Source organism: Emys orbicularis, chromosome 22 (assembly GCF_028017835.1).
Source record: "Emys orbicularis isolate rEmyOrb1 chromosome 22, rEmyOrb1.hap1, whole genome shotgun sequence".
NCBI classification, from domain to species: domain Eukaryota; kingdom Metazoa; phylum Chordata; order Testudines; family Emydidae; genus Emys; species Emys orbicularis.
Genome location: NC_088704.1, coordinates 1,717,351 through 1,745,074, shown reverse-complemented (window position 1 = coordinate 1,745,074; position 27,724 = coordinate 1,717,351). Strand labels below are relative to the sequence as shown.

The 27,724-nt window shown below is 57.2% G+C and overlaps 1 protein-coding gene across 2 annotated transcripts in view; it reads left to right on the top strand.

Annotated features, from left to right (window-relative positions):
- The window catches only part of RAP1GAP (RAP1 GTPase activating protein), a 151,322-nt gene extending 124,728 nt beyond the window's left edge, over positions 1-26,594 (top strand). For both annotated transcript variants that reach the window (XM_065421442.1, XM_065421443.1), the window contains 4 exons: positions 21,126-21,246; positions 21,558-21,657; positions 23,116-23,219; positions 26,418-26,594. In XM_065421442.1, the coding sequence (XP_065277514.1) occupies positions 21,126-21,246; positions 21,558-21,657; positions 23,116-23,219; positions 26,418-26,594 (502 nt within the window). The remainder of the gene's footprint in view (positions 1-21,125; positions 21,247-21,557; positions 21,658-23,115; positions 23,220-26,417) is intronic.
- Positions 26,595-27,724: the final 1,130 nt, after the last annotated feature.

Genomic DNA, 27,724 nt, shown 5'->3' with positions numbered 1-27,724 from the left:
GCTCTGCCCCTGCTGTCCCAGTGAGGTCAGGCAGGAAGCCCGCTGCTTTGCTCACAGCATCAGAGCCAGCGTGAGCCACCTCCCCCGTGTGCAGGGGGGCCGGGAGCATCTCTCTGTCCCACTCAGCTCCAGGGCTCTGGTTACAGACAGGCAGGTGGTCAAAAAAGCAAACAGGATGTTAGGAATCATTAAAAAGGGGATAGAGAATAAAAAGGAGAATATATTATTGCCCTTATATAAATCGATGGTACGCCCACATCTCGAATACTGCGTACAGATGTGGTCTCCTCATCTCAAAAAAGCTATACTGGCACTAGAAAAGGTTCAGAAAAGGGCAACTAAAATGATTAGGGGTTTGGAACGGGTCCCATATGAGGAGAGATTAAAGAGGCTAGGACTTTTCAGCTTGGAAAAGAGGAGACTAAGGGGGGATATGATAGAGGTATATAAAATCATGAGTGATGTGGAGAAAGTAGATAAGGAAAAGTTATTTACTTATTCCCATAATACAAGAACATAATACAAGGGGTCACCAAATGAAATTAATAGGCAGCAGGTTTAAAACAAATACAAGGAAGTTCTTCTTCACACAGCGCACAGTCAACTTGTGGAACTCCTTACCTGAGGAGGTTGTGAAGGCTAGGACTATAACCGGGGGCTGGTTTTGTTCAACATCTTCATTAATTATCTGGATGATGGGATGGATTGCACCCTCAGCAAGTTCGCAGATGACACTAAGCTGGGGGAAGAGGTAGATACACTGGAGGGTAGGGATAGGGTCCAGGGTGACCTAGACAAATTGGAGGATTGGGCCAAAAGAAATCTAATGAGGTTCAACAAGGACAAGTGCAGAGTCCTGCACTTAGAATGGAAGAATTCCATGCACTGCTACAGGCTGGGGACAGACTGGCTAAGAGGCAGTTCTGCAGAAAAGCACCTGGGGATTACAGTGGATGAGAAGCTGGATGAGAGTCAACAGTGTGCCTTTGTTGCCAAGAAGGCTAACAGAATATTGGACTGCATTAGTAGGAGTGTTGCCAGCAGATTGAGGGAAGTGATTTATCCCCTCTATTGGGCACTGGTGAAGCCACATCTGGAATATTGCATCCAATTGGAGAGAGTCCAGCGGCGGGCAGCGAAAATGATTAGGGGGCTGGGGCACATGACTTTATGAGGAGAGGCTGAGGGGACTGGATTTATTTAGCCTGCAGAAGAGTGGTGGTTGGGGGGGGAAGGATTTGATAGCAGCCTTCAACTACCTGAAGGGGGGTTCCAAAGAGGATGGAGCTAGGCTGTTCTCAGTGGTGGCAGATGACAGAACAAGGAGCAATGATCTCAAGTTGCAGTGAGGGAGGTCTAGGTTGGATATTAGGAAAAACTATTTCACTAGGAGGGTGGTGAAGCACTGGAATGGGTTCCCTAGGGAGGTGGTGTAATCTCCATCCTTAGAGGTTTTTAAGGCCTGGCTTGACAAAACCCTGGCTGGGATGATTTAGTTGGGGCTGGTCCTGCTTTGAGCAGGGGGTTGGACTAGATGACCTCCTGAGGTCTCTTCCAACCCTAATTCTTCTATGATTCTTCTAGGGTTTAAAAGAGAACTGGATAAATTCATGGAGGTTAAGTCCATTAATGGCTATTAGCCAGGATGGGTAAGGAATGGTGTCCCTAGCCTCTGTTTGTCAGAGGGTGGAGATGGATGGCAGGAGAGAGATCACTTGATCATTACCTCTTAGGTTCACTCCCTCTGGGTACCTGGCATTGGCCATTGTCGGTAGACAGGATACTGGGCTAGATGGACCTTTGGTCTGACCCAGTACGGCCGTTCTTATGTATCCTGAGCCTAGCAGCTCCTTCCCACAGCCAGCAGGTCATTTGCATTTTCACTGACCGCTTCAGTCTCACCCAATTGGTTCCCTGGATTCAAATTCAAATCCTCAGCCATTACAGGAGCAGGGCCTGGATCCTGTCCCAAATAGATACAGCCACCCCCCAACAGGACTTCACAGCTGATATGTTGGAGAACCCCAACTACCAGCCAGCCCGGCCCCTCCTGGGTCTGCACAGGGATCCGGGCCATAGGCAGGGCGAGGGGCTTCCTCCCGGGGACCTTCACTCAGGTCACACAGCCCTACAGCATCTGGTGAGGCTGCACCACCTGAGGCCTGACAATAGTTCTCTATGTCCCAGGGTCTCGCCACCCCAGGAATGTTTCCCCATTGACCACCACCTTCCGCTCCCACTGGGGGTCCGAGGGGCCTGAGTCCAGGAGAATCCACGCAGACAGGCCTGGCTCTGGCTTTTTTGCCGCCCCAGGCAAAAAAACCTCCCGCTGCCCCCCGCCCCCCCCCCCTCCCCGGAGCGCGGCAGGGGAGGGCGCCGAGCCCGGCCGCGGGCCGCTCTCCCCGGCGTCCAGAGCGCCGGGAGGAGGGCGGAGAGCCCACTGCGGCTCCGCTCTCCCCGGCGGCCGGAGCCGGAGCACCGCACCGCGCCGCCCCCCTGCAGGTGCCGCCCCAAGAACAAGCTTGGTGGGCTGGTGCCTGGAGCCGGCCCTGCACGCAGACATATACGCTGGGGCTAGGAGTGAGAGCCAGTCTGCCACCCCGCCCATCTGACTAAACAGCTCTATGGCCTTGGGACCCAGGAAGGGGGCTAGCCTTTCCTGTCTCTCATGGTCCTCTGACTCCTTCGATCTCAGCTCCAATTCCATCCATCTCAGATCCACCGATGGGGAACCCGGTGGAGACCCCCATGCTGGTCAGGGACACGGGTCTCCAGGACACTAGGCTGCTCCCAGCCTATCTTGTGGCCCCAGCTGGGTCAGGAACCAGTGTGAACCCTGGGGCTGCCTGGCTGCTCCCAGCCTCTCTCGCGGCCCCAGCTGGGTTAGGAACCGGCTCCTTAGAGCGATCCTCGTCTTCCAAGTGAGCAATCAGCTGTGCCTTAGTGAGCTTTCCAATACGCAGCCCCCTCTCTCTGCCCAGCTCTACAACGTCCTTCTTAAGGAGATGGTTATAGACCGTCTCCACGCTGTTCCCACGTGGTCACGGACTCACAGGCCTGGGCTCTCTCAGCTCCCCACGGTCCCTGGGAGGAACCTGTGACGTTGTGCAGTCTATATGGTTTTATAAAATATGGTAATGAGTGAATATTATGTAACTGGAATATGCTTCATGCAAAAGGTCTCTTGTAAGGTATCATTACAAAGCTTATAATCTACTGAGTGTGATCATCCTATTTGTATAAATGTACCACTCTTGTATCTGGAACTAGAAATATAAAATGTAACTCTGAGGGCCTATTGTAATTATGTAAAGTGTGGGCCATTAATGGTGGTTTGGAATCTTGATGACTCCCATTAACAAGGACCATTGTCTGCAGATGGCTGTGTTTACCTGTGAGTCTTCCTGTATATGTGTGTGCTGGCAAGTGGGCAATGAAGTCTTGCAGTGACATGTGATCATGTCACCTGAACTGGAATCCACCTTTAACCTGGTGCTTTTCCAGTGAGGGGGGGTGGAAACGCAGAGGGACAAAGGGTTCCCGCCTTATGCAAAAGATATATAAAGGGGTGGAGGAGAACAAAGGGAGGGAGGAACCATCATGAAGAATCCCCTAGCTATCACCTGAGCTGGAACAAGAGCTGTGCCAGGGGAAAGAATTGTGCCCAGGCCTGGAAGGTGTCCAGTCTGAGAAAAAACTTACTGAAGCATCTCTGAGGGTGAGATTATCTGTATTCAGTTTGATTAGACATTTTATTTTATTTTGCTTGGTGACTTACTTTGTTCTGTCTGTTACTACACCTCTACCCCGATATAACGCGACCTGATATAACACGAATTCAGATCTAACGCGGTAAAGCAGTGCTCCGGGGGGGGGGGGGGGGGGGGCTGCGCACTCCGGCGGATCAAAGCAAGTGGTAAGATTTTTTGGCTCCCGAGGACAGTGTTATATCGGGGTAGAGGTGTACTTGGAACCACTTAAATCCAACTTTGAGTTAATTAATAAGTCAAAAGTGATTTTATTAAATACAGAGTATGTATTAATACCTGGGGGAGCAAACAACTGTGCATATCTCTCTATCAGTGTTATAGAGGGCGAACAATTTATGAGTTTACTCTGCATAAGCTTTATGCAGGGTAAAACGGATTTATTTGGGTTTAGACCCCACTGGGAGTTGGGCATCTGAGTGCTAAAGACAAGCACACTTCTGTGAGCTGTTTTCAGGTAAACCTGCAGCTTTGGGGCAAGTAATTCAGACCCTGGGTCTGTGTTGGAGCAGACGGGAGTGTCTGGCTCAGCAAGACAGGGTGCTGGAGTCCTGAGCTGGCAGGGAAAACAGGAGCAGAGGTAGTCTTGGCACATCAGTTGGCAGCTCCCAGGGGGGTTTCTGTGATCCAACCCATCACAGAACCCCTTCAGTGCAACAGCCTTATCGGGGGTCCACTCTCTCTCGGGGTTGAGCCGTAGGCTCCTCCGCCTCCTGGAACCGCACCTCTCTGAGTCTTCAGCATGCCTGTCCCCAGGGCCGGTGCAAGGATATTTTGCACCCTAGGCGAAACTTCCACCTTGCGCCCCTCCTCCCCCTTCCCTCCCCCTGGAGCATCGCTTATTATAAACTTTCAAAAATGAATACAGTAGTGTAAAAAAAAAATTGGGGGGCACCGCTTTTTGGCGCCCCCAAATCTTGGCACCCTAGGCGGCCGCCTAGTTCGCCTAGCAGTTACACCGGCCCTGCCTGTCCCTCGGACTCTCAGGCCTCGGCTCTCTCAGCTCCCCACTATCCCTGGGAGGAACCCCTTCAGTGCAACAGCCCATCTCGGGGGTCCACCTCTCTCAGGGTTAAGCCTCCGCCTCCTGGAACCGCACCTCTTGGAGCCTCCAACATGCCCGTCTCTTGCTAATCCCCCTTCGTTTTACGGTTCTCCAGTCACTTACTGCAGGATGCTGTCCACGGGGTGCAGTTTATCCCACCACTGCCACCGGTTGTCACGGAGCACCAGGGCGATGCTCTGGAACTATTCCCTATGAAGCCAGTAAGGACTCTGGGGGAGCCTTCTCTCTCTGAGCAGACTGTCTCCAGGGCAAGAAGCTTACACAGCTTCGACTGTCCTGGGTCTGACCTCGGAGCATTCAGCATCCTCTGCCCCACCGTGCACTTCCCACAGCAAGTCCGCCCAGGCTGGGCTCCTGGGGAAGCCAGAGGGCCCTGCACCCCAACTCCACAGTCAGCAGTGACTCTCAGCCAGCCGGTAAAACAGAAGGTTTATTAGTCAACAGGAACACAGCGTAGGGCAGAACTTGTTAGCACAGAAATCAGTGACTTTCAGCCAAGTCCATCTTGGGGGGAGGGGATCCCAGAGCCAGGGCGCTGGTCCTCCCCCTGAGCCCCAAGCCAGCCCACGCTTCTAGCTGCCTGGCCCCTACCCTGCCCGCTCCTCCTCCTCGGGCCTTTGTCTCACTTCCCGGGCCAAGAGTCACCTGGTCGCATCCCCCTCCTGGCTCTCAGGTTATGAAGGAGTGGCCATAGCACCCATGCAGGCAGATGGAGCAACCCCCGCAAAAGTCACACAGGCTTAATCCCCTGTGTATTGCACCAATGTCTAGGTGCAATACACAGGGAAACTGAGGCACACACAGCATCCATGCAAAACAGTATCATAGAATCATAGAATCTCAGGGTTGGAAGGGACCTCAGGAGGTCATCTAGTCCAACCCCCTGCTCAAAGCAGGACCAATCCTCAACTAAATTATCCCAGGGCTTCATCAAGTCTGACCTTAAAAACCTCTAAGGAAAGAGATTCCACCACCTCCCTAGGTAACCCATTCCAGTGCTTCACCACCCTCCTAGTGAAAAAGTTTTTCCTAATATCCAACCTAAACCTCCCCCACTGCAACTTGAGACTGTTACTCCTTGTTCTGTCATCTGCTACCACTGAGAACAGTTTAGATCCATCCTCTTTGGAACCTCCTTTCAGGTAGCTGAAAGCAGCTATCAAATCCCCCCTCATTCTTCTCTTCTGCAGACTAAATAATCCCAGTTCCCTCAGCCTCTCCTCATAAATCATGTGCTCCAGCCCCCTAATCATTTTTGTTGCCCGCCGCTGGACTCTTTCCAATTTTTCCACATTCTTCTTGTAGTGTGGGGCCCAAAACTGGACACAGTACTCCAGATGAGGCCTCACCAATGTCGAATAGAGGGGAATGATCACGTCCCTCGATCTGCTGGCAATGCCCCTACTTATACAGCCCAAAATGCTGTTAGCCTTCTTGGCAACAAGGGCACACTGTTGACTCATATCCAGCTACCCGTCCACTGTAACCCCTAGGTCCTTTCCTGCAGAACTGCTGCCTAGCCATTCGGTCCCTAGTCTGTAGCAGTGCATGGGATTCTTTAAGTACAGGACTCTGCACTTGTCCTTGTTGAACCGCATCAGATTTCTTTTGGCCCAATCCTCTAATTTGTCTAGGTCCCTCTGTATCCTATCCCTACCCTCCAGCGTATCTACCACTCCTCCCAGTTTAGTGTCATCTGCAGACTTGCTGAGAGTGCAGTCCACGCCATCCTCCAGATCATTAATGAAGATATTGAACAAAACTGGCCCCAGGACCGACCCTTGGGGCACTCCGCTTGATACCGGCTGCCAACTAGACATGGAGCCATTGATCGCTACCCGTTGAGCCCGACGATCTAGCCAGCTTTCTATCCACCTTATAGTCCATTCATCCAGCCCATATTTCTTTAACTTGCCGGCAAGAGTACTGTGGAAGACTGTATCAAAAGCTTTGCTAAAGTCAAGGAATAACACGTCCACTGCTTTCCCCTCATCCACGGCGCCAGTTATCTCCTCATAGAAGGCAATTATAGATTCATAGATTCTAGGACTGGAAGGGACCTCGAGAGGTCATCGAGTCCAGTCCCCTGCCCGCATGGCAGGACCAAATACTGTCTAGACCATCCCTGATAGACATTTATCTAACCTACTCTTAAATATCTCCAGAGATGGAGATTCCACAACCTCCCTAGGCAATTTATTCCAGTGTTTAATCACCCTGACAGTTAGGAACTTTTTCCTAATGTCCAACCTAGACCTCCCTTGCTGCAGTTTAAGCCCATTGCTTCTTGTTCTATCCTTAGAGGCTAAGGTGAACAAGTTTTCTCCCTCCTCCTTATGACACCCTTTTAGATACCTGAAAACTGCTATCATGTCCCCTCTCAGTCTTCTCTTTTCCAAACTAAACAAACCCAATTCTTTCAGTCTTCCTTCATAGGTCATGTTCTCAAGACCTTTAATCATTCTTGTTGCTCTTCTCTGGACCCTTTCCAATTTCTCCACATCTTTCTTGAAATGCGGTGCCCAAAACTGGACACAATACTCCAGCTGAGGCCTAACCAGAGCAGAGTAGAGCGGAAGAATGACTTCTCGTGTCTTGCTCACAACACACCTGTTAATACATCCCAGAATCATGTTTGCTTTTTTGGCAACAGCATCACACTGTTGACTCATATTTAGCTTGTGGTCCACTATAACCCCTAGATCCCTTTCTGCCGTACTCCTTCCTAGACAGTCTCTTCCCATTCTGTATGTGTGTGTAGTGAAGCGGCCTGGCTCCCGACGGCCCCTGAGAGGGAGGAGCCAGAACAGCCACCCAGGTGGGCAGAGCCAACCCCAGAGGGGGAAGAGCCAGAGCCGCCACTCAAGTGGGCGGAGCTACCACCACCTGTTCCCGCCCCCCGGAAGTCAAGGGGCGGGACAGGAAGTATAAAAGCCCGGCCCCAACACTCAGTTGGAGCCGAGCGGCCGGAGAGGACAGACGTTCCGGCCCGAGCTCCTGCGAGACGGAGCCTACCCCGAGCCCGGTACCTGGACGCAGACGGGCCGAGCCTCCCCAGACCCAGGCACTCTAATACCCAGCGCCGCTCAAACCTCCCGCTTGGCAGGTACCCCGAGGTGGACTGGCCGAGCCTGCCCCGAGCGCGGTACCCCGAGGCGGGCCGACCGAGACTGCCCCAAGGAAGGTACCCCGAGGTGGACTGGCCGAGCCTGCCCCGAGCGCGGTACCCCGAGGCGGACCGACCGAGACTGCCCCAAGGAAGGTACCCCGAGGTGGACTGGCCGAGCCTGCCCCGAGCACGGTACACCGAGGAGCCACCCGGACCTGAGCCGGACCCGAGACCGGAGGAGCGGCCCGACCTAGACAACCCCCAGCAACCCGAGGAGCCCATGGTGTGGGACCCCGCTGCCGAGCCCAGCGAGGAGCAGGTACCCATGGAGGAGGAGGAGTTGGGAAGTAGCCCGGGGATAGCAGACCCCGAGCCTATGTCAGTGTGTTGCGGGCAGGATCCCCACTGACCCCGCGGCAGACGGACTGCTGCGGATAGGGCCCCGGGCTGGAACACAGTGGAGAGGGTGGGCCTGTGTTCCCCCCTGCCACCCCCACGTCGGGTGGCAGTCTCTCCTCCTCCCTGCCTGAGGGCCTGAGCCCCTGAACTGCGTGTGTGCTTGCTCAGCCCCTCCCTGAGGGCCTGAGCCCTGAACTGCGTGTGTTGTTGCTCAGCCCTCCCTGAAGGCCTGAGCCTAGAACTGCTGTTGTGCTGCCCCGCCCTGCCTGAGGGCCTGGGCTTAAACTACTGACTCTGTTGCTCAGCCCTACCTGAGGGCCTGAGTTTAGACTGACTGTTTGCTGCCCCGCCCTGATTGAGGGCCTGGGCTGAATTACTGACTCTGTTGCTCAGCCCTGACAGTGGGCCTGGGCTGATTGTTTGCTGCCCCGCCCTGACCTAGGGCCTGGGTTGCCATTACCTGCCTGCTCACTCCCTGACTGAGGGACTGGAGTTGCTAAGTTTGGGGCGCTCAGCTCCTCCTGCAAGGACCTGAGCCCCCCCCCCTGAACTATTGGTTAGTGCTCAGCTCCTCCCACAAGGACCTGAGCCCCTCTTCGAACCCTGGGGTATCACCCCGCTCTGAGCTAGCCTTCGGGCTTATTGAACTGTGTAAGTCCCCAGCTCCGGCTGAAGGAACCGGAGCTTAGGACGGGTCCACTGTCCCGCCCTGCCTGAGGGCGGGAACTCCTTGCAGCGGCAGGGAGCCTTTTGTTTAGCCCCTGCCAAAGGGGCGGAACCCTTAGACCTCCCGGGTACGAGGTCTGACTTGGCCGTGCAGTGAAGCGGCCTGGCGCCCGACGGCCCCTAAGAGGGCGCGACCCCCGCACCGGACTATTACACGTGGCGCCCAACGTGGGGCTAGTTGCCTAGCATGTGGGCACGAGCCCTAGATGCCGGTGAGAAGGGGGCGATGGGAGAGAGGCCTCCCGCTAGAGAGGGAGACCTATCCCAGCTCCTGACCCGCATGACCGAGAGTCAGGAGCAGCAACCGGCGGCCCTGGTGTGGGGCCAACAGGAGCACCAGGCCGCCCAGCAGCAGCAGCAGCAGCTGGTAGAGCAGCTAGGGGTCCAACAACGGCAACTGATCGTCGAACTGGTCGCCCAGCAGCAGGACTTCCAGCAGAAATGCCTCCAGCAGCTTGCAGCGGCCCTAGCCCGACAGGGGGAACCCCTACCTGGGGTCGTCCCAGGGACCCCGCGGCCCAGCCCCCCAATTCGGTTGACGAAGATGGGACCCGAGGATGATCCCGAGGCTTTCCTCGTCACTTTTGAGAGGGTGGCTGTTGTTGCCGGCTGGGTCCCGGAACAGTGGGCCACCATCCTGGCCCCATACTTAACGGGGACTGCCCAGACGGTCTACCGGGGCCTGTCGGCGGAAGCAGCCCAGGACTACAATCTGGTGAAGGCTGCTATTCTGGACGCACTGGACGTGAGTCCAGAGACCTTCCGCCAACGTTTCAGGGACCTGGTCTATCTCCCAGGGGCCCGACCGCGGATGGTGGCGCAGGAACTACGGGAGACTTGCAGAAGGTGGCTACAACCCGAACGCCGGACAGCAGAAGAGGTAGTGGAACAAGTGATCTTGGAACAATTCACCCAGGTCCTCCCGACGAGGGGAAGATCCTGGGTCCTCCGCCACCGGCCCACGACGGTGTCAGCCGCCGTCACCTTAATGGAAGACTTTCTCGCGGCTGAGGTCCCGTCGGGGTCCGCTGGCCGGGCGGTCCCAGCCCGGACGGAGCGCCCCAACCCTGAAAAGAAGGGGCCGCCCTCCCGGACAGCCACGAGTGTTCCCTCCCGCAGCATGGAAGGCCGGGCCCGGGTGACCGTGCCCTCCGGAAGGCTCCCACGGAATCCGGTAGCCACCGCCGGGGGATATAGCCGGGCCTCCCCCGGGGGTGACCCAGGGGCACGGCCACGGCCGGAGCAAGCCACCCTGGGACCCTGCTACTCCTGCGGCAAGTATGGCCATTTGCGGCGGGATTGCCCTGAACAGGGGTGTGCATTTGGCCAAGTATATTCAGGGGAAGGACGGGCCCGACGTTCGCAAGGGGCCAAGATCACCGTACCCGTGACCATTGAGGGACGCCAAGCGGTAGCCCTCCTCGACTCAGGCTGCGGCCAAACGCTGGTCTGCCAGGCCTTAGGTCCGCCGGCCGACGGTCACCTGGAGAAGATTCCCCTGCAGTGCATCCACGGAGATGTACGACTCTACCCCAGTGCCCGGACCCAACTGACCATTGACGGGGTCACCCGGCAGATGACGGTGGGGCTGGCGCCCCGGCTGGCGTACCCAGTGATCCTGGGGCGGGACTGGCCCGACTTTCCGACCGTCTTACGTCACCATCTCGGGAGTAGCCCGCAGGCCACACCGGCCTTGGGAGGGGAGTCCCCGGAGACCGAGGGGGACGAGAGGGAACCCCCCGTCCCCACCAGTTCCCCAAAGGGGCGAGAAAACCCACCCCGGGGCGGGGAAGAGGATTCCCCGACGCCCGCAGATTTCTGCCGGGACCAACGGGCCGACCCCACACTCAGCCGAATCTACGAACAGCTAGCCTCCGTGGACGGGACGATTCTCGACTCCCAGCGAGCGGCGCAATGGCCCCATTTCGAGCTACGACGAGAACGCCTGTACTGCGTAGAGAAGGACTCCCGTACCGGGGACATCCGGACCCAGCTTCTTGTGCCGAGGTGTCACCGCCGGGCGGTCATGAAACTGGCCCACGACGTCCCGGCGGCTGGGCACCTCGGGCACGACAAAACGCTAGCCCGGATCCTGGGACGTTTCTTTTGGCCCGGGATCTATCAAGAAGTGAAGGACTATTGCAACTCGTGTCCCGAATGCCAGCTGGCCGCCCCCGCCGGGAACCCGAAGGCCCCCTTAGTACCGATGCCTCTAATAGAAACCCCCTTTGAACGTGTGGCCGTGGACCTGGTGGGGCCCCTCCCGAAGAGCAGCGCAGGCTTCCAGTACATCCTCGTCATGATGGACTATGCCACCAGGTTCCCGGAAGCCATTCCTCTTCGGAACATCTCGGCCCGCACCATCGCCATGGAGCTGGTAAAGGTCTTTGCCCGTGTAGGCCTGCCCCGAGAGCTCCTCACGGATCAAGGGACCAATTTTACATCCCGGCTGCTCAAGCAAGTCTGTGAAACCCTAGGGGTCAAGCAACTCCGCACCTCCGTCTATCATCCCCAGACCGATGGTTTAGTGGAGAGATTTAACCGGACACTGAAAGGGATGTTGCGTCGGTTCTCCCCGGAGGACCTTCGCCGGTGGGACCAGCTCCTCCCACCTCTGCTGTTGGCCATACGGGAAGTTCCCCAGGCATCGACTAAGTTCTCCCCCTTCGAATTGCTGTATGGGCGGCGACCCCGGGGCCTGCTGGACCTTATGAGAGAGACCTGGGAACAGGCTCCCTCCCCGGCCCGGGGTCTCCTACAGTATGTGCTCCAACTTCAGGAACGCCTAAGGCAGGCGGGGGATCTGGCACGGGAGAACTTAAAAGCCGCCCAAGAGACGCAGGCGGAGACGTATAACCGGGGAGCCCAGACTCGGGAGTTCCAACCCGGGGACCGGGTATTACTCCTTCTGCCGTCTAATGAATCGAAAATCCTGGCTCGATGGCAAGGACCCTATGAGGTGGTCAGGAAAGTGGGCCCGGTCACGTATGAAATTAATCAGCCGGACCGGAGGAAGAGGATCCAGCGCTATCACGTCAACCTCCTTAAACCTTGGAGGGAGCGAGAAGGGCTGTTGATCAACCCCTGCCCACCAGAACCAGAACTGGGACCCCAGGTTCCCCACCCCGGAGACCCCGAGGAACCCCAGCTCGGGGAGACCTTAACGGAGGACCAGCTCCGACAGACTCGGTGCCTCCTCCGAGCTTTCTCCCGCACGTTTACGGACCAGCCGGGATACACCTCCCTGGTATACCACCGGATACAAACCGAACCTGGGGTAGTGATCCGGGGGACGACCCGGCCCCTGCCCTATCATAGAAGACAAATCGTGGAAAAGGAGGTACGGGCAATGTTGGATCTGGGCGTGGTGGAGCCGTCCCAAAGTGAGTGGCGCAGCCCGGTGGTGTTGGTGCCAAAACCCGACGGATCCCAGCGGTTCTGCATTGACTTCCGACGCGTCAACGCCATCTCCAAGTTCAACGCCTATCCCATGCCTCGGATAGATGAGCTGTTGGCCCGCCTGGGGGAGGCCCAATATATCACCACCCTGGACCTGAGTAAGGGGTACTGGCAGATCCCCCTGGATCCCGCCTCCCGTGAGAAAACTGCCTTTGCCACCCCCACGGGTCTCTATCAGTTCACGAGGATGCCCTTCGGCCTCCACGGAGCCCCGGCCACCTTTCAGCGCCTAATGGACCGCCTCCTCCAGCCCCATCAGGACTACGCGGCCGCCTATCTAGACGACGTGGTAATCTACAGTCCGCGATGGGAGAACCACCTGGAGAGAGTCGCAGCCGTCCTGAGGTCCCTGCGGGAGGCCGGGTTGACTGCAAACCCAAAAAAATGTCGCATCGGCTGGCAAGAGACTAAGTACCTGGGCTACGCTATCGGGCATGGACAGGTAAAACCCCTGATCGGGAAGGTCCAGGCCATCGCTAACTGCCCCCCGCCAACCACAAAACGCCAGGTGCGGCAGTTCCTAGGCTTGGCCGGATATTATCGGCGATTCATCCCCCGGTTCGCCGCGATTGCAGCCCCCTTGACAGGGCTCCTAACAAAGGACCGCCCACGACAAGTGAACTGGACTACTGAGTGCGACGAGGCCTTTCGGACTCTTAAGAGGTGCCTCTGCAACGAGCCGGTCTTGTATAGCCCCGACTTTAACCTGACGTTTGTCTTGCAGACCGACGCCTCGGAAGTGGGACTCGGGGCTGTCTTGTCCCAGGACGTAGGGGGTGAGGAACATCCGGTCCTTTATATTAGCCGGAAACTGTTCCCACGGGAAAAGAATTATGCGGTGGTCGAGAAGGAAGCCCTAGCCGTGAAGTGGGCTTGTGAAGCGCTCCGGTATTACATCCTGGGAGTTCCCTTCACCTTGGTCACCGACCATTCCGCCCTTCAATGGTTGACCCGCATGAAGGACCACAACATGCGGGTGCAACGGTGGTATCTGGCCCTCCAGCCGTTCGCCTTCACGGTCCGCCATAGAGCTGGTAAGGAGCACGCGAACGCGGATTTCCTCTCTCGGCTGGGGGGTGAGGAATGGGCTGGCCCCGCTGCACGGGAACCAGCCTTGAGGGGGGGGCCGTGTAGTGAAGCGGCCTGGCTCCCGACGGCCCCTGAGAGGGAGGAGCCAGAACAGCCACCCAGGTGGGCGGAGCCAACCCCAGAGGGGGAAGAGCCAGAGCCGCCACTCAAGTGGGCGGAGCTACCACCACCTGTTCCCGCCCCCCGGAAGTCAAGGGGCGGGACAGGAAGTATAAAAGCCCGGCCCCAACACTCAGTTGGAGCCGAGCGGCCGGAGAGGACAGACGTTCCGGCCCGAGCTCCTGCGAGACGGAGCCTACCCCGAGCCCGGTACCTGGACGCAGACGGGCCGAGCCTCCCCAGACCCAGGCACTCTAATACCCAGCGCCGCTCAAACCTCCCGCTTGGCAGGTACCCCGAGGTGGACTGGCCGAGCCTGCCCCGAGCGCGGTACCCCGAGGCGGGCCGACCGAGACTGCCCCAAGGAAGGTACCCCGAGGTGGACTGGCCGAGCCTGCCCCGAGCGCGGTACCCCGAGGCGGACCGACCGAGACTGCCCCAAGGAAGGTACCCCGAGGTGGACTGGCCGAGCCTGCCCCGAGCACGGTACACCGAGGAGCCACCCGGACCTGAGCCGGACCCGAGACCGGAGGAGCGGCCCGACCTAGACAACCCCCAGCAACCCGAGGAGCCCATGGTGTGGGACCCCGCTGCCGAGCCCAGCGAGGAGCAGGTACCCATGGAGGAGGAGGAGTTGGGAAGTAGCCCGGGGATAGCAGACCCCGAGCCTATGTCAGTGTGTTGCGGGCAGGATCCCCACTGACCCCGCGGCAGACGGACTGCTGCGGATAGGGCCCCGGGCTGGAACACAGTGGAGTGGGTGGGCCTGTGTTCCCCCCTGCCACCCCCACGTCGGGTGGCAGTCTCTCCTCCTCCCTGCCTGAGGGCCTGAGCCCCTGAACTGCGTGTGTGCTTGCTCAGCCCCTCCCTGAGGGCCTGAGCCCTGAACTGCGTGTGTTGTTGCTCAGCCCTCCCTGAAGGCCTGAGCCTAGAACTGCTGTTGTGCTGCCCCGCCCTGCCTGAGGGCCTGGGCTTAAACTACTGACTCTGTTGCTCAGCCCTACCTGAGGGCCTGAGTTTAGACTGACTGTTTGCTGCCCCGCCCTGATTGAGGGCCTGGGCTGAATTACTGACTCTGTTGCTCAGCCCTGACAGTGGGCCTGGGCTGATTGTTTGCTGCCCCGCCCTGACCTAGGGCCTGGGTTGCCATTACCTGCCTGCTCACTCCCTGACTGAGGGACTGGAGTTGCTAAGTTTGGGGCGCTCAGCTCCTCCTGCAAGGACCTGAGCCCCCCCCCCTGAACTATTGGTTAGTGCTCAGCTCCTCCCACAAGGACCTGAGCCCCTCTTCGAACCCTGGGGTATCACCCCGCTCTGAGCTAGCCTTCGGGCTTATTGAACTGTGTAAGTCCCCAGCTCCGGCTGAAGGAACCGGAGCTTAGGACGGGTCCACTGTCCCGCCCTGCCTGAGGGCGGGAACTCCTTGCAGCGGCAGGGAGCCTTTTGTTTAGCCCCTGCCAAAGGGGCGGAACCCTTAGACCTCCCGGGTACGAGGTCTGACTTGGCCGTGCAGTGAAGCGGCCTGGCGCCCGACGGCCCCTAAGAGGGCGCGACCCCCGCACCGGACTATTACAGTGTGAAACTGATTTTTTCTTCCTAAGTGGAGCACTTTGCATTTGTCTTTGTTAAACTTCATCCTGTTTACCTCAGACCATTTCTCCAATTTGTCCAGATCATTTTGAATTATGACCCTGTCCTCCAAAGCAGTTGCAATCCCTCCCAGTTTGGTATCATCCGCAAACTTAATAAGCGTACTTTCTATGCCAATATCTAAGTCGTTAATGAAGATATTGAACAGAGCCGGTCCCAAAACAGACCCCTGCGGAACCCCACTCGTTATGCCTTTCCAGCAGGATTGGGAACCATTAATAACAACTCTCTGAGTACGGTTATCCAGCCAGTTATGCACCCACCTTATAGTAGCCCCATCTAAATTGTATTTGCCTAGTTTATCGATAAGAATATCATGCGAGACCATATCAAATGCCTTACTAAAGTCTAGGTATACCACATCCACAGCTTCTCCCTTATCCACAAGACTCGTTATCCTATCGAAGAAAGCTATCAGATTGGTTTGACATGATTTGTTCTTTACAAATCCATGCTGGCTGTTCCCTATCACCTTACCACCTTCCAAGTGTTTGCAGATGATTTCCTTAATTACTTGCTCCATTATCTTCCCTGGCACAGAAGTTAAACTAACTGGTCTGTAGTTTCCTGGGTTGTTTTTATTTCCCTTTTTATAGATGGGCACTATATTTGCCCTTTTCCAGTCTTCTGGAATCTCTCCCGTCTCCCATGATTTTCCAAAGATAATAGCTAGAGGCTCAGATACCTCCTCTATTAGCTCCTTGAGTATTCTAGGATGCATTTCATCAGGCCCTGGTGACTTGCAGGCATCTAACTTTTCTAAGTGATTTTTAACTTGTTCTTTTTTTATTTTATCTGCTAAACCTACCCCCTTCCCATTAGCATTCACTATGTTAGGCATTCCTTCAGACTTCTCGGTGAAGACCGAAACAAAGAAGTCATTAAGCATCTCTGCCATTTCCAAGTTTCCTGTTACTGTTTCTCCCTCTTCACTAAGCAGTGGGCCTACCCTGTCTTTGGTCTTCCTCTTGCTTCTAATGTATTGATAAAGTCTTCTTGTTTCCCTTTATTCCCGTAGCTAGTTTGAGCTCATTTTGTGCCTTTGCCTTTCTAATCTTGCCCCTGCATTCCTGTGTTGTTTGCCTATATTCATCCTTTGTAATCTGTCCTAGTTTCCATTTTTTATATGACTCCTTTTTATTTTTTAGATCATGCAAGATCTCGTGGTTAAGCCAAGGTGGTCTTTTGCCACATTTTCTATCTTTCCTAACCAGCGGAATAGCTTGCTTTTGGGCCCTTAATAGTGTCCCTTTGAAAAACTGCCAACTCTCCTCAGTTGTTTTTCCCCTCAGTCTTGATTCCCATGGGACCTTACCTATCAGCTCTCTGAGCTTACCAAAATCCGCCTTCCTGAAATCCATTGTCTCTATTTTGCTGTTCTCCCTTCTACCCTTCCTTAGAATTGCAAACTCTATGATTTCATGATCACTTTCACCCAAGCTGCCTTCTACTTTCAAATTCTCAACGAGTTCCTCCCTATTTGTTAAAATCAAGTCTAGAACAGCTTCCCCCCTAGTAGCTTTTTCAACCTTCTGAAATAAAAAGTTGTCTGCAATGCAGTCCAAGAATATTGGATAGTCTGTGCCCCGCTGTGTTATTTTCCCAACATATATCCGGATAGTTGAAGTCCCCCATCACCACCAAATCTTGGGCTTTGGATGATTTTGTTAGTTGTTTAAAAAAAGCCTCATCCACCTCTTCCACCTGGTTAGGTGGCCTGTAGTAGACTCCTAGCATGACATCACCCTTGTTTTTTACCCCTTTTAGCCTAACCCAGAGACTCTCAACACTTCCATCTCCTATGTCCATCTCTACCTCAGTCCAAGTGTGTACATTTTTAATATATAAGGCAACACCTCCTCCCTTTTTCCCCTGTCTATCCTTCCTGAGCAAGCTGTACCCATCCACACCAACATTCCAATCATGTGTATTATCCCACCAAGTTTCAGTGATGCCAACAATGTCATAGTTGTATTTATTTATTAGCACTTCCAGTTCTTCCTGCTTATTACCCATACTTCTCGCATTTGTATATAGGCATCTAAGATACTGGTTTGATCTTTCCTCCCAGTTTTGTCCTGACCCTCCTTTCTCTGTGCCAATATAGCCCACACTCCCTCTCATTTCCAACCCATCTCCCAGGTATCCATGTTCCCCACTTACCTGCGGGCTTTGCTCACCTGTCCCCGTCGAACCTAGTTTAAAGCCCTCCTCACTAGGTTAGCCAGTCTGTGTCCAAATAGGGTCTTTCCCCTCCTCGAAAGGTGAACGCCATCTCTGCCTAGCAGTCCTTCCTCAAATTGCATCCCGTGGTCTAGGAAGCCAAAGCCCTCCTGGCGACACCATCTTCGCAGCCAGGCATTCACCTCCAGGATGCATCTGTCTCTGCCCAGGCCCCTACCTTTGACAGGAAGAATTGAAGAGAATACCACCTGCGCTCCAAACTCCTTCACCCGTACTCCCAGAGCCCTGTAGTCACTCTTGATCCGCTCAGTGTCACACCGCGCAGTATCATTTGTGCCCACATGGATGAGTAGCATGGGGTAGTAGTCAGAGGGCTGGATAATCCTCGACAATGCCTCCGTAACGTCTCGGATACAGGCTCCCGGCAGGCAGCATACCTCCCGAGATGAAATGTCAGGGCGACAGATGGGCGCCTCCGTCCCCCTCAGCAGAGAGTCTCCGACCACCACTACCCTACGTTTCCTATTCGCAGTGGTGGCAGCAGACCTCCCAGCCTTAGGGGTACGAGGCTTCTCCTCCTTTACTGTAGGGGGTGATGCCTTCTTTCCTGTATCAAGAAGAGCATAACGGTTACCTATTACCACAGCGGGAGGGTTCGGAGCAGGGGTGGAGCACTGCCTGCTGCCAGAAGAAACCAGCTGCCAGTGTCCACCCTGAGCCATCTCCTCCTCCACCAGTGGTGTGACAGCTACCTCAGCTGTCTCCACATGGACACTGTCCAGGAATTGCTCGTGGATTCGGATGCTTCTCAACCTAGCCACCTCCTCCTGTAGCTCTCCCACCTGCTGCCTGAGAGTTTCCACCAGCAGGCACCTTTCACATTGGATGGTCCCCCCAGCCTGGATATCAGTAAGTGGAAATTGCAAGTTACAGTCTCTGCAAAACCACACCAGGATCTGGGTAGAAGCATCCATGCTCAGGCGCTCTGTCTGGCTACAGGCGCAGGTGGAGGAGACAGAAGCAGTGCTGGCACAGGTGTTGCGGGTCTTCCTAACCATCGTAAGCCTCCCTCTGTCAAACTCCCGTCTGCAGCCCCCTGTCCGCTGAAAGGGTTGTTTAAGCAAGAAGTTTAAAGTTTTAAGGGGAATAAAGGGAAAACAGACAGAACCGGCAAGGGACCCTCGCCCCTTCCCACTCCCCTTCCAAACTCCCTTGCGAAACTCCCTGTTAGCAGCCCCTGTTCGCAAAAGCTCCCTGGTCACTTGTGCGCTGCTTTATAAAGCCCTGGCCTGTATGAATGCCCCGCCCACTGATTAAGGCTCAGCCAATTACCAGAGGCTTCTAGGTTTCAAACCTTCCTTTGAAGCTCACAGCTTCCAACTGCCAGCCACAGCACACGGTCCTTCAAACAAACAAACAAACAGACTGACAAACACAAGCTCAGCACACAGCAAGTAACCCCCAAACACAAACAAACACACACTACAGACAGTCACTTACCCCAAAAGGGTGCTGTATTGCTCCTCCTTCACCTGGAGAACTCCTTTGTGAAACTCCCTGTTAGCAGCCCCTGTTCACAAAAAGCGAACCAATTAGGTTGGTCAGGCATGACTTGCCCTTGGTGAATCCATGCTGACTGTTCCTGATCACTTTCCTCTCCTCAAAGTGCTTCAGAATTGATTCCTTGAGGAATCCCCACTTTGTCAAATGGGGGGTTCTGGGTCTCACTGCCCTGTGTCTCGGGGGGGTACGGGGGGTACTGAGTCTCACTGCCCTGTGTCTTGGGGGGGTACCAGAGGGCTGCTCTGTCTCAGGGGTGGGGTACAGGGAGGGTGCTGGGTCTCACTGCCCTGTGTCTTGTGGGGGTAAAGGGGGTGCTGGATCTGACTGCCCTGTGTCTCGGAGGGGTACAGGAGGGGTGCTGGGTCTCACTACCCAGTGTTTCGGGGGGGCACAGAGGGTACTTGGTCTCACTGCCTTGTGTCTTGGGGGGCCAGTTAAGGGGGTGCTGTGTCTCACTTCCCTGTGTCTCGGGGGGACACAGGGGGTGCTGGGTCTCACAGTCCAGTGTCTCGGGGGGGCGCAAGGGGAGTGTGGGGTCTAACTGGCCAGTGTCTCGGAGGAACAGGGGGATGCTGGGTCTCACTGGCCAGTGTCTCAGGGGGGTGCAGGGGGTGTCTTGGGGTTTGTGTTGGGGGGTGCTGGGTCTCACAGCCCAGTGTCTCGGGGAGGGGTGTAGGAGGGTGTAACGAAGCGGCCTTTGGTGGGACACTAGTGAGAGTATCAATTCAGGACAAATTACTTAGAGCAGGGCAGTCACAGCCCAGTCACAGCCCAAGGCTGGGGGTCCTTCACTACTAAGGCATCACTAAACCAGCCAGACAGAGAGGACTTCGGTTTTACCCCACTGGCTAACCAGAAGTCATACAAGCAATTCCCTCAGACACTCCAGTTTCCCAGTATCACCACCAGTGCCACTCCTTATGGGGATGAATGGTTATGAAAACCAATACCCCAGTAAAAGAAAAAAGATTCTCCCAATCCGAAAGGCCTGAGCCCCAGACCCAGGTCAATATACCAGTCAGATCTTACCCACAAATCACACTGTTGCCAATCCTTTAGGATCTAAAATCTAAATGTTTATTCATAAAAAGAAAGAAATACAGATGAGAGTTAAAATTGGTTAAATTGAATCAATTACATACAGTAATGGCAAAGTTCTCGGTTCAGGCTTGTAGCAGTGATGAAATAAACTGCAGGTTTAAATCAAGTCTCTGGAGCATCCCCAGCTGGGATGCGTCATTCAGTCCTTTGTTCAGAGCTTCAGTTTGTAGCAAAGTCCCTCCAGAGGTAAGAAGCAGGATTGAAGACAAAATGGAGGGGTTTCCAGGGCCTTTTATATCCTCTGCCATGTGGAAGGACACCCCTTTGTTCTTACTGTGGAAAATCACAGCAGCAAGATGGAGTTTGGAGTCACATGGGCAAATCACAAATCAGGTAGAGCAGCCATTGCTCACATGTTACCTTGAAAGTTCCCAGGAAAACTCAGATGTGGATTGGCGTCTCCCAAAGTCCATTGTCAGTTAAGTGTTTCTTGATTAGGCACTTACTGAGAATAGTCCTTTCTCAAGAAGCTGACCAAATGCTTCACTAATGCTACTTAGAATCAAACATTGAGATACAAGTACATAGCCCATATTCATAACTTCACATACAAAAATGATACACACATACAGACAGCATAATCATAACCAGCAAATTGCAACCTTTTCATAGACACCTTACTTGACCTCCTTTGTACCAGATTTGGTGCAACTCTAGGATCTTGGTTGCAACAATGATCTATACGGTCACAGTTCATGTCAATAACGTCACAGGGAGTGCTGGGTCTCACTGGCTAGTGTCTCAGGGGGAACAGGGTCTCACTGCCCTGTGTCTTGGGGGGACACAGCAGGTTCCTGGGTCTCACTGCCTTGTGTTTCAGGGGGGGAGTTAGTGGGGTGCTGTGTCTGACTGTCCAGTGTCTCGGGGGGGAGGTTTTAGGGGGGTACTGGGTCTGACTGCCCCATGTCTGCAGGGGGGAGCCGGCGTTGCAGAGGCCCGAGGTGCTGCGGGATTTCTCCCGCTCGTCATCCAGCGCCAGCAGCTTCGGCAGCGTGGTGGAGGAGAACGAGGGTGCTGACGATGACCCGGGCGCGGTAAGTCAGGATGGAGCTTGGTGCACTGGCCCCTTTCCCTGCCCTCTCAGCCTCGGGCTGGAGGGGCCCTCGCTGCACAGTCGGGTCCCTGCTGGCCATGGGGCACTGAGGGGGGATCGCAGCCATGGAGCCTGTCTCCTGAGTGGGGGGTCCCTGTCAGCAGGGACGGGGGGGCTAGGTGGCTGGGGAGGACCCAGCATCCTCAGCTGGGAGGGGACTCTAAGTCTTCCAGGAAGAGCCCATTTCCGGAGCTCATCAGCCGGGGAGTGTCTGCCTCACCGCCCCCCATCCCTCTCCTGTGTGTGCTGCAGGAGAGCCAGGCCTCGGGGACGCCCCACAAGCGAGACTCCTTCATCTACAGCACCTGGCTGGATGACAGCCTCAGCACTGCCAGCGGGGGGAGCTCTCCAGGTACCCGACCGGGACCCCACCCAGTGCGGCCCCAGCCACCGCCGGCCCCTACCCCCCACACCACCTGCCCCCTCCCCCTTTCCTCTGTGCCCTCCCCCGGCGCTGCCTCTCTGAGATCCTCCTGATGCATCTATGGGGCAGGAGCCTGGCCTTTGCCACAGACCTGCCAGCAGGGGGCTGCAATCACACTGCACCGGACCCCAGCCATGGCGGGAAGGAGAGCCGAGTGCCCCCCCACCTCCCTGTTCACACACTCTGCCAAGCACCATACCACGGCACAGCGACCCCTGCTGTAGCACCTCAAGCTTCTGCGTTTGCCCATGTGTCCACCTACCTTGCCAGCGAACAGCTCTGGGGATGGGCAAGATAGCCTGGCGTCTGGGGCTGGTTGCGCCAAAGGGGCAGACGATAATCGCTAGCTCTTGTATAACATGTCAAAGCGGTTGGGCGCTCAGATGCCATTAGCAGGGGGATCTGAGTCTCCATTTTATAGATGGGGGAACTGAGGCACCCAAGTTCACACAGCAGGCCCCTGGCAGAGCTGGGAATAGAGCCCAGGTCTCTTGAATCCCAGTGTAGTGCACTGTCCACTAGGCCGCACTGCTTCCCATGCTGGGTGGAGAGCTGGGGGGGTTGGGGCATACACACTGTTTGGGGAGTGGAGCCTCAGGGGCCCGTAGCATCAGGAAAAGAACTGCAAGGGTTCAAACTTTCCAGCTGGCTGGAAATCTTCCTGCTGCCAGCTCAGGGGGGCACTAGAAATCCCACTGCAGGGAGATGCTGCTGGTGGGGTGTCGGGGGAAAGGCAGAGCCCTGAGTTCAGGCCATGGCAGGGCTGAAGCTGCCGTCTCTGCTCATGCTGCTCTACGCTGCTGGAGATAGCACAGCTGGGAGCAAGCACAGCTAGCTGGTAATGCGAAGCATGCTGGGTTTGGCTTCAGTGAAGCCAGGTTCCTTTGTGCCTCTCGGGAAGCGTCAAGCAGCCTTAAAGGGGAGCAGAAATGGCGCCCAGTGAAGCCTGCATGTGCAGGGAGCTTCCACTGCCAGTGAAACACTGGCATGAGGCCTCTGTACCTGCCCTGCTCCCAGCCAGGGCAGGGCAGGAGGCACACCGGGGTGGATCAGGCTGTGGTCAGGGACGTTGCCCTGCAGCTATTCTCTGCTCTGGGAAGCAGGGCATACGTTAGAGCAGCCCCAACGGGGCAGTAATTTACACCGGGTGCCATGCAGGCCTCTGCGTGCCTCCATTAGACGGGGAGCACTCAGAGCCCCCATCCCCTCCCCCACTGCTGCCCAAGCTCTGGCCTGGGCCGAATGGGAATCAGTCCCCTGCATCGTCCGCTATGAACAGGGCTCCACCACTTGCCTGTGCACCAGGTCTCTGGCTACTAAGCGTCAGGCATTTAGTTCTCCCGGCCGTGCTGGGAGCTCGCATCCCCATCTGACTCTGCCTTCCAGGACCCTCCCAGTCTCCCCAGCCGGAGCCCAGGAAACCTGGAGACCCTGCCTGTCCGGAGATCAAAATCCAGCTTGAGAGGTCTGAGCGGCACACGCCCCACCTGGTAAGTGTGCTGGGGCTAAGGGCCAGGGTCCCAGGGAGAGGCCAGTGGGCCTTTACGTGCAGGATGGCACCTGCCAGGACTCCTAGGGCCTGCCCGCGAGGGGGGGGGGTAGAGGGACTCCAGTGCTACCCTGAGGAGCCCCCACTACTCAGCACCTTGACACCAGCACAGCTTTGCAGAAGAGAAGCAGTGTCCATTCCCCTTCCCCACCTGAGAGCCTGGGGCATAGAGGGCCAATTCCTGACCGTCTCTCTCAGGCCTGTGAATGTGGTGCCATGCCCCCGTGCCCCCCAATTCTGGGCGGCCTTGCCTGGCTAGCTGCAGCGTTCCGGCCCTTGCTATGCCCCCTGTGCAGGACGCTCTGAGCCCCCCATCACCCCTGCTTTGGGGCATTGGCCAACAGCAGCAGAAGGGGGTGGATGGGGGGAGGGGACTGGAACCTGTTGTGTGAAGCGGGATTCTCCAAAGCGCTCAGCAGGGACTGCATGCTTTCCCTCCCTCCCCCCAGGGGTGGCTAGCACCACTGGCTGCAAAGGAGCCACAATAGACCCAGCTCCGGGCACTCCGCCATCCTGCCTGCCGCAGGTCTGGGAGTCCGAGCGTGTCCCTGGTCTGGGGCTCCAGAGATCCTCACGCAGCTGTCGTAGGCTCAGCACCAGTGGACAATGCTTTGCTCTCAAGGAGACAGCTTTTGTCCAGACCCCCTGGGGTCAACGTGCAGCCCGTGGCCTACAGCCACACCTGTGGGTCAAATGCTTCTAACTCACCCTTATCCCAGATTTGCCTGTGAGTCTCCGTCTGCTCCCGCACTCAGGGCTGGGCCAAGTTAGCGAGGGGCACCAAGTGTCTCGGTCCCTGCTTGTGGGACGACAACTCCTGGGCCAGGAACAGCCACTCGCTCTGGCCTAGCCCGTGTGCCAGACGCAGAACTATTAAACCCTTCTGTGGCTGGGCTGAAGCCGCACCCAAGGCACGTCTGCCCCAGGGCTGGATGAACACCAAAGCGGTGGCTCTCTGTGGGTTTCATAGAATATCAGGGTTGGAAGGGACCTCAGGAGGTCATCTAGTCCAACCCCCTGCTCAAAGCAGGGCCAATCCCCAAACAGATTTTTGCCCCAGATCCCTAAATGGCCCCCTCAAGGATTGAACTCACAACCCTGGGTTTAGCAGGCCAATGCTCAAACCACTGAGCTATCCCTGCACCCCTTTGTGACCCCAGTATTGTGGTTAATGTCCCCATCTGTGTGTCTGTCCATGCAGAGCTGCTAGTCCCTCACCTAGTCTCCGTGGATGTGCATCCCCCGAAGGTCAGCACCCTCAGTCCTGCCTAATTTGCCGGAGCCTGGGGAGGGATGGTTGGGGGGGAGGGCACAGCTTTGCTGGTGCCTGGGGAGGGATGGTTGGGGGGGAGGGCAGGGCTTTGCCGGAGCCTGGGGAGGGATGGTTGGGGGGGAGGGCAGGGCTTTGCCGGAGCCTGGGGAGGGATGGTTGGGGGGGCAGAGCTTTGCTGGTGCCTGGGGAGGGATGGTTCGGGGGGCAGCGCTTTGCTGGTGCCTGGGGAGGGATGGTTCGGGGGGCAGCGCTTTGCTGGTGCCTGGGGAGGGATGGTTGGGGGGGAGGGCAGGGCTTTGCCGGAGCCTGGGGCGGGATGGTTGGGGGGCCAGAGCTTTGCTGGTGCCTGGGGGTGGGATGGTTGGGGGGGGGGCAGGGCTTTGCTGGTGCCTGGGGAGGGATGGTTGGGGGGGAGGGCAGGGCTTTGCTGGTGCCTGGGGAGGGATGGTTGGGGGGGAGGGCAGGGCTTTGCTGGTGCCTGGGGGTGGGATGGTTATGGGGGGGGCAGGGCTTTCCCGGAGCCTGGGGGTGGGATGGTTATTGGGGGGCAGGGCTTTGCTGGAGCCTGGGGCGGGATGGTTGCGGGGGAGGGCAGAGCTTTGCTGGTGCCTGGGGGGTGGGATGGTTATGCGGGGGCAGGGCTTTGCCGGAGCCTGGGGGTGGGATGGTTATGTGGGGGGCAGGGCTTTGCTGGAGCCTGGGGCGGGATGATTGGGGGGGGGAGGGCAGAGCTTTGCCGGTGCCTGGGGAGGGATGGTTGGGGGGGGCAGGGCTTTGCCGGAGCCTGGGGCGGGATGGTTGGGGGGGGAGGGCAGAGCTTTGCTGGTGCCTGGGGAGGGATGGTTGGGGGGGGGGGCAGGGCTTTGCCGGAGCCTGGGGCGGGATGGTTGGGGGGGGAGGGCAGAGCTTTGCTGGAGCCTGGGGCGGGATGGTTGGGGGGGGAGGGCAGAGCTTTGCTGGTGCCTGGGGAGGGATGGTTGGGGGGGGCGGGCAGAGCTTTGCTGGTGCCTGGGGAGGGATGGTTGGGGGGGGGGGCAGAGCTTTGCTGGTGCCTGGGGAGGGATGGTTGGGGGGGCAGGGCTTTGCCGGTAACTGGGGAGGGATGATTGGGAGGGGTGGAGGGCAGGGCTTTGCAGGAACCTGGACAGGATGGTTATGGGGGGGCAGGTCTCCCCCTCCTGCTGGGAGTACAAGCGCCCCCCCACTGCCCTCCTGGGATTTGGGCTCTGCTATGTGCTGGGGGCTGGCACTTGAGCCGGGCCCTGGGCCTTTGGGCAGCTGCCTTGTGCCATGTCAGCAGCCGGCCCAAGAGCTGCTGAGCCAGCTCTGAGCTGCCCTCTGTGTGTGGGGTGGGCAGAGCTCCTGGGCTGCCCCATTCCTGCCCCGTCCATGAAGGAGGCGATGGAGGGCAGCACGTTCTGTGGATTGTCTGTATTGCTTCCTCAATGCTCCTGGGCAAGGGGTTTCCAGGCCCCCCGGGGGGATCCCCATTGCATCTGTTAGTCCCAGTCAACAGCTGGCACAGGTTGGCTGGAGGGCGAGAAATCCCCCACTCACAGCCCTGAATCCTCAGATTTCCCAGCCCACGCCAAGTGCATAGCTGGCACATGGCCAGTGCTCTGCCCAGGACACAGAGCTCTCTCCACGTGTGCAGAAACCGCAGGGCTCCGGGACCTGCCAGCACCGGCGCAGGATGTCACCCCAATGTCAGCTGGCAGATGGATCATTTGTGGGGTACCGTCTCCTGTTGGGCCGTGGTCTCCCCAGATCTTGGGGCACAGATTGTGTTTCCCCATGTCCCACCCTCTGGCCTGTCGTCCCTTCCGCCTCTGTTCCCATGGTTACCCCGTCTCTGTTCTCCCCCAGCCTGGAGAAGACGGGGATTCTCACGGCCTGTGCCCAGCGCCCTCGCCCCACTCTCCTTCGCCTGCAGCACCCACACAAGAAGCACAAGCTGAAGGGCTTGCGGAGGGCCCCGACCTTTGTCACAGCCGAAGACGACTGGCCCATCGCCGAAGCCAGCAGCCAAAGCCTGTCGCCTAGATGGCCAGGCCAGCTCCCTCCTTCCCTTCCCACATTGCGTTCAGGCGCTGGCTGCCTGAGAGCCGGAGCTGGCACACTTGGAAGGTCCCACCACATGGCCAAGGAGGCAACAGGCCATCCGCCCGCGCCCAAAGCCTCTCCCGCAAGCGATCGAGACCTTGGAAGAGATTCCCGGTGGCCCTGCCCATCGTGTCCCCAGTCCCCACCCAGCTCGGCCTGCTCTGCACTTTGCTGATGGGACACTTGGTCCATGCCCAGCCCTTGGACCCTGGGACATGCCCTGCAGCCCAAGGCACCTGGCAGGCCTTGAAGGAACCTCGCCATAGAGGAAGCCATTTGTACCCAGGCACCCAGCTGCCAGGAACGATGCCATGGTGTGTTAGAGCCCAGCAACTCCCCACTGACGGCCAATCACCCATGGCAGCTAGACTCTCCAGCCCCCACCTCTCCCGGCCAGCTGGGTCCCCGTTCCCCGCCTGTGGGGCCACGTTGGCCAGTCTTATCCTGAAAGCCTCCCTCAGGGCCATCCCTGGGAGTCTGACTCAGCCCCGGAGGAGGAAGGGCGGCACGTAGATGGTACTTAGGTTGAAGGGTGCCTGGGAACCAGCTTAGCGTCACTGGCAGAGCCCAGGCTAGGAAGGAGTCCTGGGGGAAGGAGGAATTGGGAGACTTGGCAAACTAGAAGTGGGACCCTGGTCCAAGGAAGAAGGTCTGACCCTGGCCCTGGCCTGGAAGGCCATGCCTCCAACTGCAGTGCCAGCCCCCCTGCAGCTCTCCGACAGGCTGGCCGGTCTGCAGGGATGTAGCCAGCACCTGGCCCTTGCCAGTGGCAGGTGTATATACCCCCTTCTACCCCCATCTGTACACAGCCACCTACCATGGCCTCGAACAGCAGCCATGGCGCTGGGTTGATGCCCAGGGTGCGGAGGAAAGAGCCAGGCCTGGAATGGCTCTGCCCTGCCAGAGGGAGGGCTGCTTCCCCCTTCCCTTCACCTCTGCAAGCCAGACTGGTTTGCAGTGAGGGTGTGGCTGGCCTGGGCACGGAGGCAAAAGCCGGGGAGGTCTGTGCCCCAGTGCTGTGGGACACCAGCCCAGACTTTCAGCAACCTCTGTCGGTAGTGCCCCCCCCC